Source organism: Lygodium microphyllum, chromosome 19 (genome assembly GCF_053477565.2).
Source record: "Lygodium microphyllum isolate KBCC chromosome 19, Lygodium_microphyllum_v1.1.10, whole genome shotgun sequence".
NCBI classification, from domain to species: domain Eukaryota; kingdom Viridiplantae; phylum Streptophyta; class Polypodiopsida; order Schizaeales; family Lygodiaceae; genus Lygodium; species Lygodium microphyllum.
In genome coordinates, this window is record NC_141153.1 from 47,117,678 (window position 1) to 47,133,568 (window position 15,891).

The 15,891-nt window shown below is 45.5% G+C and overlaps 1 protein-coding gene across 1 annotated transcript in view; it reads right to left on the minus strand.

The window, feature by feature from the left end:
* The window catches only part of LOC148019831 (P-loop containing nucleoside triphosphate hydrolases superfamily protein), a 121,069-nt gene that overhangs the window by 46,096 nt on the left and 59,082 nt on the right, over positions 1-15,891 (minus strand). Inside the window, exons 6-7 of the mRNA XM_087700017.1 lie at positions 2,799-2,934; positions 2,585-2,700 (exon numbers count right to left, since the gene is read on the minus strand). Of these exons, the coding sequence (XP_087556143.1) occupies positions 2,585-2,700; positions 2,799-2,934 (252 nt within the window). The remainder of the gene's footprint in view (positions 1-2,584; positions 2,701-2,798; positions 2,935-15,891) is intronic.

Genomic DNA, 15,891 nt, shown 5'->3' on the forward strand with positions numbered 1-15,891 from the left:
CATTCGAGAGGAGTATCGAAGAGTCCCTTACACAGCCTCAACTTATATCTACCTAAGGGACATTGATCGATCAAGCGGTTTAGTTTGCCCAATCCAAGTGTTCTAGATCTCAATAGATACATCGATGACACATGCATAGGAGGATATAGCAAATCATTTGCTTGAGCTAAACTCAAGTCCCCCCAAGTTCTTCTCTACATGCAATGAGATTGAGGCTATTTGTCAATGACTGATGAGGGATTTCTTAAGATGATATGTACCCTCATGTCCCACCTAGGTCCACTTTATCACTTATGATACTACCAACTAAGTTTTCTATTATCAACCTTTAGATTTAGACTTCTTTTTCTTTATTGTTTGTCTCCCAAATCATTGAGAGCAAGTGTTGAGATGGTATTCAACTCCATTTTGTACAAGCTCATCTTTACGCTTAGTCACCCCATTGTTTCCCCCACTTATGGCACATCAACACACTTTAAGATGTGTGTCCAATGATTGCATACAAAACAATTTGCTTTATCGTAGAAATGAGATTTGTCTCCAGCATTGTGCATCCCCATGGTTTCCTCGTATTCACAGTTCTCCATCAGAATTTTCGCTCTCTGTGCCATTGTTCTGAGTTGATTGAATGAGTGAGTTATCCTTCTTTCAACTTTCCTTCAATAAGATGATTATCTAGGTGAAAATGCAACTATCTATTACCCCATCTAGACTTCGCTATCTGGACTAATGAACATCGAAAACACAGCCATCTGCTCCATCCGCTCAAAACACACAGCTGTATACTGCTTCGCCTCATGAAATGGCAGCTACTAGTGTCTGAATTGGCAAAAACTGCAGTTATTTCCTCTTGTCCTGCTGAAAAATGTGAAGTGAGATGAGAGGCCAAGCTTGGACATGGCCTGTTGCAGGAACACCTACCTCCAAGTTGTGAATTTTGATGTAGAAGCTTTTCTCATGCAGATCCTTCAAGCAGCATGTCCCAAACTCACCTATGACCTCCCCTGCTAGACTGCACCATGAAGCTTCCAACTCTTGCTTGGACAAGGCAATTGTGGCTGGCCCCACTTACACTGCCTCACTCCTAGCTCTGCACTTTCGCCACGATTCCAAATTGACTCTCTGACAAGTCGCCACTACTGGCCTCACAGTTCACCCTCCAAGGACAATTAAGAGCTACACCCATTGGATTGCATGCCAACTGTCAGAGGTTCACCAGTGATAGCTGTCACAAATGCAACCTTTTGCTGCTTTACTGTTGCTTCATGCTCATAGAAATCAGTCTATAGCAACCACCAACTAGCAGCAGCATCTCATTGCTTCATGTCATAAAGCACAGCCTCCTGCTACTCTAGAGAGTCAAAATGCAGCCTCCTAACTGCTTTCACCTGATGACTGCAGCCTCCCACTGCAACATTTTGATGAAAACACAAACTTCTATGCTGAGAAATGAGTTACAAGTGCTGAACATAGCTACATCAGCTCAATGATCACTGTGAGGTACCTTCTACCTTGGAGATCACAGGTCTAGATTGCAGCTCCGTCACAAATACCTGACTCTCTCCTTTGGATGATGAAAACCACAGATACAGGTGTGTCTCAACTCCCACTCGTTCAACTGCAAGGGAAAATGTGTCTCTATAGAGTTGGGATGCAATGAGAACATACATAACTGATGGAACACCACTCTAGGTGATCAGCGTGCCTGAAATGGGTGCCCTATATAAACTGTCAAGCCTTTCTATAAAACCTTTTTGATCTAAACACCAGCATCTTTGTTACCAACTTGTGTACAGCAAGCATGCAACTCTTCAATCAAACATCTGGCCTGCCTCCTTTGTTTCACAGAGATGCCATCTTTTACAGAAATCCTTATGCTTTGCATGATGAACATACATCATGTACACTCGAGTCAAAGCAAGATTTTCTCCCAATGGAATGGGCATGTCCAGCCACCCTGTCTGTGATTTGTCTGCCATAAATCCATACAAGTTTGCCCAAGCATAGCATGTCCTAGTTAAGAAACTCCCATAAGATTATTTGAACCCCCTTATGTCATTTAAAGTGTATAATTGCAAATCTTTGGCAGAAATCAGCAAGCACATATGTAGAGGCCAGAGAGGTTGTACATATTGGAACCACATAAAGCAAGAGATTATCCAACTCAATCGTTTACAAAGATAATGGTAAGTGCCAGAATTTGAGAAACAACTGAAGACCTACCAAGAGAAGACTGCTAATGGCTCCACCTTAATGGCACTAAAAGACCATAAAAGACAAGCCTACTGAGTCATCATGGAGACCAAAGAAAATATCAGACAAAAGACCTACCGAATCCTGGCTTCCCAAGCAGATCTAGAGTAAGATTGTCTTGTGAGATCTCAACCAAATATCATAGCAGTCAACTGATGCAATTTTCAACAAGAGACTTTTTTCATAATAGCAGGCACAATGAAAGATCTGTTACGAGCATATGCATCCACTTGAACCAATACTAGTTTACTCCCTTTGTCACTCCATCCACACCCCCTCCCAAAGCGACCAGCAAAACAAAGGGAAACGAAAGCATTAATGTCTTGCCCACCTCCTCAGGAAGTAAAGGGAGTAAAGTGATATGGAAGTCTTCATAAAGCTCATAGAACTGGTCTAGATATTTTTTCTGCATCCGCATCCGTGCACGCAGCAATTTAGATTCGACCCCTGCCCAAAAAATAAAGGTTAGACAACTGGTGGAATTATACGTAATCAGCTAGTACACATAGAAGGAGTTTCCAAAGCCGAGAATTGTTCATCCTAACCTTCTTCAAATAGCAGTTGATTTATAATAATGTTGTGTGTATCAATATCAAATCTTGCAAGTTCTTGAACTAATCTCTCTGTTTCATAAAGAGAGAGAAATTCAGGGATGCAGACACAAATAAATGTGGTCAGTTCCTGCAGAAAATGAATCACTGTTATTTGCTCTCTCTCTCTCTCTCTCTCTCTCTCTCTCTCCGTAAAAGGTAATTGTATTAATTACGAAAAAAGTACAAGTTTACTTGATTACAAGATACATGATGGCACTAAGCCATCATGTGAAACGGTTCTAGTTCTAAGAATTACAAGGTCATGGCAAAGATGTAGAGGAAATTGCCATATGCCAGGGATGCAAGTCCGCCCGGGAAAGTAAGTCAGAATGCTGAAGAAGATCTATCTGCCAATACAAGAGACCCTTAAGCCTAGCAATATGCCGCTGAACATTATAGGCGGAATCAAAAAGAAAATCATTCCGAATGGTCCAGTTATGCCAACAGCCCCAATATCGAAGAAAGTGAAACACGAGCTTCATATGTGGCTGTGCTGGTGTTGGGTATTTGGGCTGCACAAAGACCCAATCAAAGGGCCTTAGCGAGAAACCAACCACCGCTCTCCAAACGGCTGACAAGAACGACCATATTTTCTTAGCGATAGGGCAAGAAATAAATCGGTGACGGGCAGATTCGACACTGGTGGTGCAAAAGAAACAGTTGCCATTGGATATTCGTCGCTTGGAAAGAGCCGAAGCAAGCAGAAGACCCCCAATCATCACCCTCCAAAGAAAGACCTTATATTTGAAGGGTGTCTTGTTCAACCACCCTTCCATCACAGTTGCCCTCCACCATGACCGGGATTTACGCAATCCCCATAGAGCATTAGCTTTAGTGACCAGCCAGTGATGATCTTTAATCAGAAGATGATAGACCTGGTTAGCGGAAGCTTTGCCTAAACTCAACCGGCCTTCAAAGTCCCAATCCTGCCAAGGGCGATCCGAAGCAAGGGCAGGAAAGGGTTGTTTGCTCTGGAGCACCATCAAAAGCTGTTCCCATAAATGCCTGTATCCACGAGGGATCCTAAAGATCCTCCTGGCTGTACGAAATGATATTAACACATTGCGACTGGCAAGGGTGGCATCCGCGACTGAAGTTAAGCCCAAACGTGCCATACGGTTGAATTGTGGTCAAAGCTCTTGTCTACCTTCCCATGAAAGTAACCGCGAGACTGCCAGCAATTCCAGTTGAAAAGAATTAGCAGCTAAGCGATCCTCCGTCGGATGCCACTGAGCCTTCTGGAGGACCAGTTTCCAGGAACATACCAAATGGGCAAGCAGTGATGAAGAGGAACAAGAGAATCGGGAATTGGCATTAAGAACATGCCACCATGAACTCTGGATTTGGGTATTGCCATGCCGAAGCCCATGCTCCTCAAGGAAATAATGGGCTATAACGACCCACGGATGATGATCTGAGCACATGGCACGGAAAAGAGACCAACGGAGGGCCAGCATGTGAGTTTGGGCATCCAAAATAGCTCCTCCACCCATGCGTTTGGGGGTGCACGCATGCGACCAAGAAATCCAGGAAATGCCTGCATGTAAGGAATCTTTCTTCCATAACATAAAACGAACAAACTGAGTCAGAGCATTCAGAGTAGTAGTAGTCCAGGGCAGCAAGGGCAAGAAATATGTGAGCATCGGCAACATAATTGTCTGGGCTACTTTGAGGCGAACATGGAATGGCCAAGCCTGAGACTTCCAATACAGGAACTTAGCCGCCAGTTTCTGAGAAGTCCACTGAAGAAGCTACTTTGGGGGAACATCAACGCCCAAGGGGTAGCCAAGATGCCTGACAATGGAGCCACGAGGCACAACGATACCCTGCCAGTTCAATGACTACAAATCCGACTCCGTGCAGCTGAGAATGGCTGATTTCAACGCATTGATGCGAAGGCCGGAAGCCTGACCAAAGAGAGCCCAAACATCCAATGCTTTGCGAAGGTTATCCTTATCCGCCCGCGAATCATAAAACTGTCATCAGCCAAGGATTGACTAATGAAATGTTGTCCAGAAGGAAGCGACAATCCAGCCAACTGAGTGGAAGCTGCCATATGAGATAACATCGAAAGAACTAGATGAGTCGCAAGGGCAAAGAAAAGAGGGCTCAATGGGCACCCCTGTCTGACAGAGCGGGCAAGGGCAAATGGCTCGGTAACGCCTCCATTCAACATGACTCGCGAAGACACCGCTACACTGATGATGTAGATCAGTCGAGACATCCGATCACCAAAGCCCATAGCAGACATAAGCTCTGCAAACAAAAGACCAGTCCAGATAGTCGAAAGCCTTTTCCAGGTCCAATTGAATCAGTACGACCTCCTGATTAGAATGCCTTGCATAATCAATTGCCAGTTGCGCATTTAATACATTGTGCAGAATGTTTCGGCCCTTAATGAAACCATATTGAAGAGGATGCACAATCGCAGGGAGATGCTTGTGGAGCCGATTCGCCATTACTTTGGAAAAGATTTTGTACATAGAACCCATTAAAGAAATTGGGCGCCAATGTTTCAACATAGACGGCGAAGGAACCTTTGGAAGCAATTTAATAAGTCCTTCTTTCCATGAGGAAGGCATAATCCCCGTTTCCCACACCTGCTGAAACAAAGCCGTCAATGGTTTCGCCAATTGGGTAGCAAAAACCTCAAAGAACTCATTGGTGAGACCATCCCAACCAAGACTTTTATCCTTGGGTAAGTGTAACAAAACATCCATAACCTCCGCCTCACAAATATCTGACTCCCTAGTGGCTTGCATGTCCTGCGGGACCTGATTACGGACCAAGTCATAAAAAACTGAACGGGCCTGAGTAGTTTGGGCTGAAGGTGGAGAAGTGAAACCAAGAAGGTCGATGAAATAATTCCTACACATATGCACAATAGTATGCAGATCAAGGACCAGGTGCCCTTCTGCATCCAGGAGTCTAGTCATATTCTCTCTAGCAGGAGAGGCATGGAGGGCTCGAAAGAACTTATGAGTCTGACACGCATTATCTTGCAAAGTCTCCGTCAGATGCTGCAATTTGGCCTGCTAATACGATTTCAACTGAAACTCTTGAATAAGATGAGCCACACGCATTGCCAGTGCTAGTAGAAATGCATCATCTGGAGTGTCCACCAGCAGAGAACGGACCAAAGCCAGCAAGTCCTCCGCTGCTTGCCGACGCTGTCGACAAAGAGAGGCATGATGGATTCCATACTGCCGAGCAACCCACTGCACATTAGAGAGCAATCGTTCAAACGAAGCAGTGCCCTGAGAGGAGAAGTCCAGTAAGAATCTATCAATCAATTGCTGCATATAACCCTAAAAGATTGCATGCTTCAAATAAGACAAGTTAAAACGCAAAGGGAGCCTCTCCAGAAATCGCTTAAAAGGTGCAATGGGTTGTGCAAGCATCTCAAGCTGCAGAGGAAAATGGTCCGACAATGCATATTGTTGCAACACTTTCATTTCAAGCATCTCAGGGAGCAAATCATCATTCTGCATGATGTATATGCGGTCCAACCGCGACCATGTTGTTGCATACTGGGCAGAATGGAAAGTAAACCCTGTAGAAGATGGGTGCAGCCAGGACCAGAGATCTTGCTTAAGAACAGCAAGAGCCAACTCATGCCACCTATGGCTTTCCGGCGCGTCCATTACCGAATGCTCCGATGTGGACTGCGAAGAATCAATACACATATTGAAATCCCCCATGAAGAGGCCCCGTCTGCCAAGTGACAAAGAAGTCTGCAAAGTATGCCAAAGCTCCCAGCGCGATAAAGGATCATTCGGAGCATAGAGACCAAATAACCATAAGATTTCTCCATGGAATAAAATTTCAATCACCACAAAGCGGCCATGCACATCATTTTTAATAAGAAGAGGTTGATATTTTTCGTGTACAATCATGAGCACACCAGAATAACGCATGGCCTGTGTCCCTGCATAGAACAGACGAAAGCCATGGCAATCCACAACTTTTCCAGCTTCACCGTGACTCTTGTGTTCAACAGCACACAAGACATCCCACTGATTCTCATGCAATACAGTCCACATGGCATGTTGCTTATGGCGGGAACAGATTCCTCGCACATTCCACGTGGCTATTTTCATGTGTTATTTGTAAAAGAAAATCAGGTACGAGGCACAGCTTGCCTCGATTTAACCTTTTCTGCGAGAATGTCCAGGACTCCCTCATCCAAGAAATCAGCCAACACGGCAAAAGAGTTCTGTGGACCAGATTTGGAGGTAGACGGCATATCTGCTGGCTTGGGAATGGAGCGGGAATAACGACGATCCCACGGGGTAATGACGTTGCCTCTGGTATCAAAAGCCAGCTTAGCTGGTGGACCCTTTGGACGATCCGAATACACTCTCCGAGTGGGCTGAGGACGGGGGGCAGAGGAAGCCATCGCAGGAGGAGAGTGCTCCGATGGCAACATTTCTTTCCTGCACATATAAGTACGCATGGAATCTTGTGACACAGAAGGCACAGAATTCTCCATGCCAGCAACCACCCTGGTACCTTTTTTTGCACGTACTTCAACCCAGTCTGTGCCACGGGAATCTAAACCCGAAACCCGTTGTTTACCTTTATCCAAAGCTTTAGGTAGGTGAATAGCATCCTGCGACGGGACATCACATACCATACCTTCCATGGGTAGCGCAACATGCCCAGCATTTGAAGTGTGTTGCTGTTCTGGGCATTCGGCCATGAAATGCCCTAATTTTCCACAGGAAAATCAGTGTCTTGCAAAATTGCCCCATTTTAAACGAAAGTGTAAAGAATGCATGCCAGAGCAATTGAGACGTAACCACGCAGGCCTTTTCCTGATAGTGTCCCATAACATACACAAGCGGTTACGATTCACTGCCCTTAAACTTGGAGGGACCAGAACAATGCCCACAGCAGCCATGGCGTCATTCAACAGTGGCCAATAAACAGCCGGGCAATTTTCCACTTCAACCCATACAGGGCACTCCCATTGCAGTAGGCGCTAAAAATCTGCCATTGGGCGCTATGGTACAACATGGACCAAACGGCGATCAAAAAACAAAGGTAGTTTAGACAGAAGAGCAACACGGTGCATCTCAAATTTTAACAGCACCTCAAAAAAACCTCGGGGCTCCACAAAAATCTCTTCAACACATTCCCCTTGTAGCAGACTGTGCAGCCACTGGCGAATACGGGAAAGCTGGGGGATTCTACCAGTGAAGAAGAGTATCACCGCGCGATCATAGAATACTGAAAAGGAACGCAAGACAGATTTGGGATCAACAGTGGCTTCCAAAACATCTTCCGGTGCAGAGTCAGAAAAGACTTCCTGATTATGTTGAACATAATCGCCAAGTAGAGTGTTGGCAAACTCTAGCAAATGCTCCCAGTCAACATCCTGAGAGTCTGCAGAGTCCGAAGCAACCTGAGCATAGGAACGATCCTGATGATCCATTGACTCCTCCGAAGTGTGCTTGGTGCATTTGCCTGCAGGCTGAAAGCTAGGAGCAGTGGGCATCTCTTCATTGCAAGGAACCATATCGTCAGGTTCCTCGGTATCAGAGTCCGGACCAAGCGCTGCCACCGTTTGGTCTATAAAATCCACGTCCAGGCCAGCCATGGTGTATCACTGCGTATACCGGTCAGAGGCCGAACGAAGATCTCACGGGAGGCAGGAATGCGCAAGCCGCTCTCCCTCTTTCTCAAGAAAAAACGACCCGACACTGGACTGACGAAGAAGCTTGGGAAGCGCGTGCGCAGAATCAGACGGCCGTTGTGCAGAGAAGGCACGTCCGCAGGCAGAGAAGGGCTCGTTCCCTTTGCTGGCTCACGCTGTCGCGCGCTCTGTGTGGCAACCTGGGTATGACTGGCTGCTGGCCCTTGGTGGCAAAACGGGCAGATCAGGGCGGGCAGCAGGCAGGGGGCGACGGAACGTCCAAGCAGAGGGCGAGCTCTCTCTCTCTCTCTCTCTCTCTCTCTCTCTCTCTCTCTCTCTCTCTCTCTCTCTCTCTCTCTCTCTCTCTCTGTGCGGTGCGCATTGTAGGGCGACCAGCTGTTCGCAGACAGGCAAGGGCAGGAGTCGAGCCACAGGGTCGAACAGACCCCATACTGGTCCGAGGGGAGAACGCAGGCAGCGCGTGAGGCAGAGGAGCACATCTGCAGGTCAAGAGAGGCGCGTCAGATCCTCTCGCTCTCTCTCTCTCTGACGGGCACAGACGACGGCGACGGCGACTGACGCGCACGGGCACAGGCGGACGAGCATGGCGACTGACGAGCACAGGCGGACGAGCACGGACGACGGCGACTGACGGGCACGAACGAGCACGCAGACAGGCGACGGCGTGTCAGGCGACGACAGCGACAGACGAGACGACGGGTCAACGGTAGGGTTTCGGTCCCGCTCCCACTATCGCGATTCTCAGGGTCAGCTCTCTCTCTCTCTCTCTCTCTCTCTCTCTCTCTCTCTCTCTCTCTCTCTCTCTCTCTCTCTCTCTCTCTCTCTCTCTCTCCCCTTCGTAAAACTCTCTCTCTCTCTCTCTCTCTCTCTCTCTCTCTCTCTCTCTCTCTCTCTCTCTCTCTCGTGTGAAGAAGTTTGAATCAATGTACTGAAGTATTTATATCAGGCCGTTGGCCAGCCAAGCACGACCAAAGACAGGCAGCAAACACTCCTGAAACCAAAAGGCTGTGAAAACACAATGCTACAAGAACAAAAGAAAGGAATCATGAAGTGGGCAGAACAAGGGGTGGAGCGAACGATATCCATGCATGGCACAGCCACCTCTCTAAGAACCAAGACAACAAAAACCATGGAGGTAATCTGCCATAAAAGTGATCCTCACACACAACCTAGATGACCACAATGTGGGAGGCCAAATCAAAGATAAAAGCATTGTGAGTTTGCCAAATGTGCCAAAGACCAGTCCATCACATGAAATATAAGAGACAAGGATGATGGGACTGTAACGTGCCTATGGATGGTATCATACCCAAAACCCAAGATCAGATGGGTGTTCTCTAACATGTGAGCGAGGCCCATATTCAAGAAATGAAGTCCCAAATTTGTTTGGCAACCAAGCAACACATGAAAAGATGAGCAAGAGTTTCATCACATGTGGTACATAAGATATATCTACCACGGGAGATCTTGCAACCATGCAACACATCACTTGTGGGAAGACCCCCAATAAGAAGCCTTTCCCCTAATAGGGAAGCGTAGATTTCCACAATTGAAGCAGCGGATCATGCCACTTAGCTCTATTGTCACAAACAAGCAAACTTTATTTGCTTTCTCTGTGACCCATCTCTTATCCTATTGGGGTAAAGGCCAATGGCCAATAGCTGGGTGGACATATGTTTCTTGAGAGTTGTGATTCTTTCAAGATTTCCGTTAGTAACTCTGCATCTGCGAATAATCTTACAAGTGCTAATGTGAAGCAGTTTGTTAAATAAAGAGGTGAACAAAAAGAATAATACAAGGTCAAAGAGCTCCCATGAACTTATGGTGAGAGAAATGTCAAATGTTAAGGTGAACTCTCGTGAGAGAGGCAAATCAAGGAGCAAGTCATGCAACAAAAAGAATGTGAAATATTACTTATGTTATAAAAAGGGACACATAAAAAGGGACTACTTCAAGTGGAAGATAAAGCAAAAGGGAGAAAGGACAAATAAGGATGATGGCAAAAAGGAAGAGAAAAGTAAGGCAAAGATAGAAGAGATAAATGCATGTAGCAATGATGATGGTGATGTTTTATATGTATCCTCTTTGAGTGATGCATTTTTTATTGCCATGAATAATGGCATGTCTCAAAACTAGTTGTTGGATTATGGAGCAATGAGTTGGGACTACCACAAGATATTGGATAGCTAGCTTGCACCAACTACAAAGAAATCACCTATCCACATGGCTCCTGTTGAGCCAATTTTACACAGATATGCGTGGATTTCTCGACCATCAAATAGATACACTCCATCTTTGGATTATGTCATACTTACTGTGGTGAGCCTTCTTGTTATGTTGATGCTATGACTATGGTCCATGGATGATAGTCATAATTCAAAGACCGCTAAAGATATCTCCATTTGATGCATTGTCTTCTAAGTACAAGGCAAGATTGATGGCCAAAAGATTCAAGCAAGAGAAGATAATTGACTTTCGTGAGATATTCTCACCAGTAGTCAAGATGACCACCCTTCATACCATCATTACTTTGGTTGCTAGAGCGGATATGGAGTTGGTTCAGATGGGATGTAAAGATTGTTTTATTACATGGGGACTCGCATGAGGATATTTGCATGCAACAACCTAAGGGGTTTGTTGTGGAAGGCAAGGAATGGTTGATATGTAAGCTACATAAGAGCATATATAGTTTGAAACCCCAAGGAATGGTATCATAAGTTTGATACCTTTATGCAATCTCATAGGTATACTAGAAGTGAGACCAATTTCCTATTTACAATGCCCTTAGGCCTTCATAGATTTCCCACAAAGGTTGATGACTTACATTGGGCTTGTTACTGCATATACACTAGGAAGGCTAGGGATGGTAGCCTTATGCTCTTGATTCTATATGTGGATGACATTCTAATTGCTTGGAAGTCCATTATAAATATGGATGCTTTAAAAAAAGGATTGCATGAAACCTTTGATATATCACATGAAAGGCTTAGGGAGTGTGCACCACATTCTTGCTATGTGCATTACGCAAGATCAAGACAAAAAGATACACTATTTGTCTTGGATAAGAGGGAGCAGCCTAAGGCTTTCACATTTATCAAAAATGTTATGGATGAGGCCTATTGGAAGGATGCAGCTACATTCATAAAATCTTTCACTCCCATTTACATATGTCTGAGAATCACTCATATGGAGGGTACTACTCTAGGCCTTTTGTATAAGTACATGGATAAGATTGGAGAGACGCTCGACAAAAACATCTTCTTGTCTCAAGATAAGTAAGTGAATCAATGACCATTCATTCTAATTTCACCTTTTTAATCGTATGTATAAATCTATGATCTATCACGATTCATAGTTTATATTGCTATGTGGGTAGCAGGTTTTTCTAAATGTAGGGCATTCGTGTTAGGAGGATTGTCAACTAATGTGTGAGTCTATGCAGGCCTGATGGGCTAGGCAAAGGAGCTAGGATTTTAGGCATTTTCTATTTTGGGCATTTCATGTGGCTTTTGGCATTTTATACCAGTCAATCAACATTTAATGTTAGCCAACCATCCACTCATTATGGCCTATTTTGTGCCTATATATTGGGCTCCTCCTCCTCAGTCACATACAGTCATCATCGTTCTTCAAGTGGACTTCCTGTTAAAGAGAGTGTTGTGCTAAGAAATGCACTTAGCCACTTAAACAACCCCAAAACATGCTTATTTCAGGCTTATTTTAGCCAAAACCCTTAAACGGGTAGCGGATCGAGAAAGTTCAGTGGGAGAGGATCTAGAACCCTAATTTTCTATAAATTGGCAGCCAGCCCTCCACTCTTTCACAATCTCGTTTTTGCAAGTTTCAAGTGTTACCACCTTGCTGCCCACACTCCCCCAGTCACGGAGGACATCTCAACCCTTGCTATCCCTCATTGTTCCCTACAGTCTGGCGCCTGTTTCCGGCCATCCACACGCTGATTGCTGTTGTTTCTGCCTGGCAACTAACTATTATTCATCTACACTACTGTCGTAAAGCCTTCCACGCCAGCAAACTGCTGCATTTGCAAAATCCAACTGCCGCCCTAACAGTTTTCTCTCCTATCTGCAGTTGCTACAGTCTTTCTCTCTCCTGCAGGCTGTCCTGCCTACGTTTTCAGTCTTTCTCCTACAGACTCCGTTTTTAGCCTTTCTCTCTCCTCACTGTCGTCTGCATCAGATCCACCTTCTCACTACTGCCTTTGCTGGTGTTCGACATCCGGAGGCTGCCTTGCTGCGATTCGGGATCCGATCAAAGTACAACACAATCTCCAACTCATTACCCCTGCCCTGATCCTAGAGATATAGGAGTTCGAGGTTCAATATTCATTCACTGCAAAGTGTGTTTGCTACATGAGCATCGTACTATTAGTAGCCATATCATTTCATTTATTCTCTATGTTCATTGTCTCTGAGTTACTCTAACCCTAACCCTAACTGTGTTCTTTTTATGTCTGTGCTTTGTCGTACGGTTTCTGCTTATGTTTCTGTGTTAGGGTATTTTTCTTTACATGGTATCAGAGCCTGATACTCTCTAAGAAACCTAGGCCTTTGATCTGAAAGCTCTTCACAAGAAGCAAGAACAACAGTAGGTTCAAATGACTTCGAACACATCAACACCGATTCAGTCTCCAAATCAGCCTATGCCGAGAACCCAGCGAGAGTGGGCCGATCAACTTGCTCCACAAAGTTCCAACATGGTGGGAGAAACATCTGAGTACATGGAAGAAAAGATAGGCAAGCTGACCTCTGAGGAATATAAACTGATCATAGCCTATCGACAAAAGAAGATTGAGGAGCTCGACTGAAGGACTGCCCTTCAAGAAAAGCTTCTAAATGAAGGTATGCATGGATTTTACTCTTCAGATGTTGCGCGTAAGTCTGATGATGTTGCAAGGCCGTCGAGACCTCCATCAAGGATGGGCCCCCCCTCTTGGAGAGCAAGATCCGGAGTACGTTCCATTTTTTCAAACTCTTCCATCCTCTCCGCTGCAAGGTACTTTTGATTTGTCTTTTGTAGCTTCTTCTTTTACCTCTTGTGTTTTGCAATATACTGGTAGAGATCATGTGGAAGAAAAAGTCCAGTCTATTGACTACGGAAAAGGTTCTCTAGAGGACCAATTCTTGTATATTAACACACGTCGCGGGGATTATAAGAAAAAGCCAGGTAACTCTTCGTCTGTCCTTCCTTCTTTTCTGTCTACTTCACATAATCAAAATGAATTTGGTGTTCCTTTCACTTCATTACATGGTATATCATCGTCTTCACAGTTTCATTTTCAGTCTTTAAATGATAAAAATGAACAAAAAGAATCTGCACCTCATACACCTCACTTTCAAAACCCACCCATCCCACCACATTCTTCCGCTGCTTCACCACTTCCATTTACACCATTTACATTTCCATTTCAGACACCTCATGTCGCACGGCACATCACTCCGGCGGGTTATGGAAACATATACACATCCTTTAGGACCTCATCCTTCCCTTAGCTGGGTGGTGTTCCACCTACCTCATACACACTTTCGGAATCAATGCAGCCTGGGTATTCCACTCAGTCTCTCCAGAGTGTGGATCAGTTGCATTCACAGTTTGCCTCCATGGCATTGCCTAGTGGATCTTCTGGTCATAATGTTGTGTCCCAGCCTTAGTTTGGACAAGGCTATTGTATCCCAGTGCCTTCACCTACACCGGCACCTTATGGAAACATACATATTCCAGTGCCTCCGCATCAATCGGCACTCATTGGACACTCACAGCCTACTTCTGCCTACCCACCTCTTCCCCCCTCCTTCTTACTCTTATCAGGCACTCTCACCTCCATCATCTTACTCCACCCACCCGACACCTCATGGTTCTAGCTCATCTTCTGCCAAGAATGCATTTAATGCCTTGGTCGAATTTGATGAGACATGTCCTTGATTCACAGAACCTATGGGATCTAGTGCAGGGGTTGGAACCCCAACCCGATCCCGCATTTGTTCCATACGAGGTCGTCCCCCCATGGAAGGCTAGGAATGCCTCTGCTATTGTCGAGCTGATGCAGGGCTTATTGCCAGAGTTTCATTCTCAACTTCAGTGTTTTGACTTAGCGTTAGAGCGATAGGCACACTTGACTAACCGCTATGCGGCTCAAGATAGGACCCATCGTATTAATCTTGACCATGAGCTTCCACTTTTCAAAATCACTGACCGGGATGACTTGAAAGTCAAGTTGGCTGAGTATCGACGTCTCCTCGCTGAATTCTCCACTACGGGGACTCCCAAGTCCTCTGACGATCAGGTCACATTGTTCCTAAATAAACTCCCCAAGAAATACTTCAATTTTGTGGAAGGAATAGTTTCAAAGCCTACCTTGCCTACATTCCATGAATTTGAGTGTCAGCTATTGCGTTACGCACTGTTGTTCGATCAGTTTCATATGAATTCCTCTTCAAAGGGGGCTCTTCTTGCTCATTCTTAGAAAGGGCAACAAGGGAAGGGCAAACCAAACCAAACCTCCACTCAAAATCAAAATCAAACTCAAAAGCTAAATCAATCTGGGGATTCTCAAGAAAACTCCCAGTCACAACTCAAACCTGGGTGGCAGAATGTACCTTAAAAAAATAGGTATTGTCAACATTGTCAAAAGGCTAGCCATTTTGACAACGAGTGTCGATCAAAGGCACGAGGCACATCACCAAAACCTAAGTCTCAGACCCCTGCCCCTCAATCGGGTAACCCCCAACAGGGGAGACAGGGTGATGGCAAGGGGCAGTTTAAAGGTCAGACTCACACTGCCACCACAAAGTCATCTCAGTCGACAACGTTCTCAACTCCAGAGGGCTTGTCTGACTGGTCTGCAGAGGCCCACATCGTCTCCGTAGAGACATCCGATGCGAGTCTCGTTCACATCTGTGAGTTGCCTCCTGACGAGGTTATTGCAGAGGCCCACTCGTCACAGCCAAGCACTTCAGCTCCAGTTTGGATTGTGAACGGTGGAGCTACACATCACATGACTCCTATAGAGGACATTTTCCGTACTCGAGCCCCTGCAGCCGGGTGGGTCCGTATAGAAAACAACTCCTCGGTCAAGATTCAGGCTCAAGGTTGCGTCAGTTTTACCACTGATAAGGGTCCGGATCTGGCTTCGCTGGACAATGTATATCATGTCCCTTAGCTTGGGGTGAACTTGTTATCTGTTCAGCAGCTTTGCCGGTTGGGGCGAGCAATTTTCTTTACAGCGACCACAGTTGAGGTCCTTGACTCTCTGACTAGTTTAGTGATTCCTCACGGTGAGGCACAGTCTAATGGCCTATACCACATGACACACTTTCTGACCGAGCCGACTGCCGAAGGCTCCGTGTTTCATAGCTTCCAAGCCTCAGC